This window comes from Aspergillus nomiae (genome assembly GCF_001204775.2).
Source record: "Aspergillus nomiae NRRL 13137 chromosome Unknown contig00626, whole genome shotgun sequence".
Taxonomy (NCBI): Eukaryota; Fungi; Ascomycota; class Eurotiomycetes; order Eurotiales; family Aspergillaceae; genus Aspergillus; species Aspergillus nomiae.
Window position 1 is genome coordinate 10,332 of NW_015378681.1, and position 2,181 is coordinate 12,512.

The following is a 2,181-nucleotide window of genomic DNA, read 5'->3' on the forward strand; positions in this document are numbered from 1 at the left end:
ATGCGGTTACTTAATACACGCACGCTTGAGGTGGAAGAGTATGGAGGCGGAGAGTTCCCACAATATGCAATTCTCTCACATACGTGGGGGAAGGAGGAAGTTACGTTGCAGGATATCACGTCGCAAGCGACCCACAAATTGAAGGGATATGAAAAGATCTTGGGAGTTTGCTCCATTGCTCGGGAGAACCGCTTTGATTACATCTGGATTGACACTTGCTGCATTGATAAGACAAGCAGTGCGGAACTTTCAGAGGCTATAAACTCAATGTACCGTTGGTATGAGGAAGCAGAAGTTTGCTACGCATATCTATCCGATGTCCCCCACGGGCCCGTCTGTGACGACGATTTCAGGAACAGCAAATGGTTCACTAGAGGCTGGACTCTTCAGGAGCTTATCGCTCCATCGACAGTCATCTTCTTCGATAGTGAATGGCACAAGATGGGTGAAAAATTAGATCTGCAGCAGCAAATATCTGAAATAACCGGAATACCTGGTAATTTCTTATTGGTAGACGACGTAGCATATGCTAGTGTCGCTCAAAAAATGTCATGGGCTGCAAAGAGAAAGACAACAAGACTTGAGGATGTCGCCTATTGCTTAATGGGAATCTTTGGAATATCCATGCCGATGCTGTACGGTGAAGGAACAAAGGCATTTATCAGACTTCAAGAAGAGATTATACGAACTACGAATGACCACAGTCTCTTTGCTTGGACATCAACAGATCATCACGGTGGGATTCTTGCAAGTTCGCCAGCTGCGTTTGCTGGCTCCGGCAACGTCATCCCAACAAAGCCTTCCGGTGATATAGGAGATCCTATCACACTTAGCAGCAGAGGAATCAATTTATCACTCCGCTATAAAAGCGATGAGCAGGGGGGCTCGGGGCTTGCTATTCTCGAATGCACTCGGATAAAGGAGAAGAATAAACGGCTCGCGATCCGTCTGAAGGATGTTCTCTTAACAAATCAAAACTTTACGAGAGAGCGAAGCTCGGAACTGGAAGTGCTAGACCTAGCAGAAAATTTTCTCAAGTATTACCCTATGAAATCCTTATATGTCAGACCATGGCGTTCGGTGCGTCACAGGAAGCAGGGAAACGTGGGGAAATGCGCAGTCAGGTTCAAAGGCGTAGAGAAAGAGGACATAGCCTCCTGTACAGTCTATCAGTGCTCCGGCTGGGGGTTTCATGACGAGCTGATCATTACGACCACGGAACTTCCCACCGATGGCATAATTGGTCGACTGGTGGTGTTAGACAAAGAGAGAAATTCGTTTCAGATAGTTCTGAAGAGGTCTGGAGGACTCCTTTTCGTGGACATCCACAATAGTCTCCAAGTGCATCATACACCGTCTCAGGATCTAGAACAGCAGCAATACGAGCGAGACCAAATTGCGAGTGTCCTCGACAATGGGCAGTACATATATGCAGCAATTGATAAGCGAACTTTCATGCTGCATGGCGAAAGGCATATTCTGGAAGTCGTGGAAATAGGTTACCCTGTCGGCTCTGCGCAGGTATGGCTTCAGCAAGTGGCAGTACTCGAAGGATATATTGAAGAAGAAACGTTACTGTCGCATGCAGCAAGACGAGGATCTGAAGCGGTCATACAGCTGCTTCATGAGACAAATAAATGTGCGAGCGATTTCAAACCCGAAATCGGATTGGCATCTTTGACATTAGCTGCCAAGAACGGACATGAAGGCGTGGTCAAATTGCTCCTTCAGAGGGAGATTGACTCTCAACCATTGCTCCGTTTTTCTGATTTTTCTTATGATAAGTCTATGACAGTCTTGTCATACGCTGCCCAGATCGGAAATGAGGCGGCAGTTCAATTACTGCTTGAAAGAGGTGCTGACATAGAGTTTGCATCTTGTAATACTCCGTCAGCGCTGTCAATAGCGGCTTCTATGGGACACGAAGCAGTGGTCAAACTGCTTCTTGATATGGGTGCTGATCCTAACTCCAAATCTGGTAGCAGTAACATGACACCGCTGCTGTTTGCTACCAGCATGAGATGTAAGGCAGTAGCCAAGCTGCTGCTTAATAACGGAGCCTATATCGAATCTAAAACATATGGTGGTCAGACAGCGCTGTCATTAGCAGCCCAGAATGGGAATGTAGCAATGGTCGAGGTACTGCTTGAGAGCGGAGCAGATATCGAGTCTAGATCAGAT

The 2,181-nt window shown here is 46.8% G+C and overlaps 1 protein-coding gene across 1 annotated transcript; it reads left to right on the forward strand.

The window, feature by feature from the left end:
- Window positions 1–2,150, forward strand: ANOM_011314 (uncharacterized protein; the record flags this gene model as incomplete). Its single annotated transcript, XM_015556570.1, has 2 exons — window positions 1–2,023; window positions 2,092–2,150. 2 exons carry the CDS (start codon window positions 1–3, stop codon window positions 2,148–2,150), a joined length of 2,082 nt encoding a protein of 693 aa, XP_015401280.1.
- Between the last annotated feature and the right edge of the window lie 31 nt (window positions 2,151–2,181).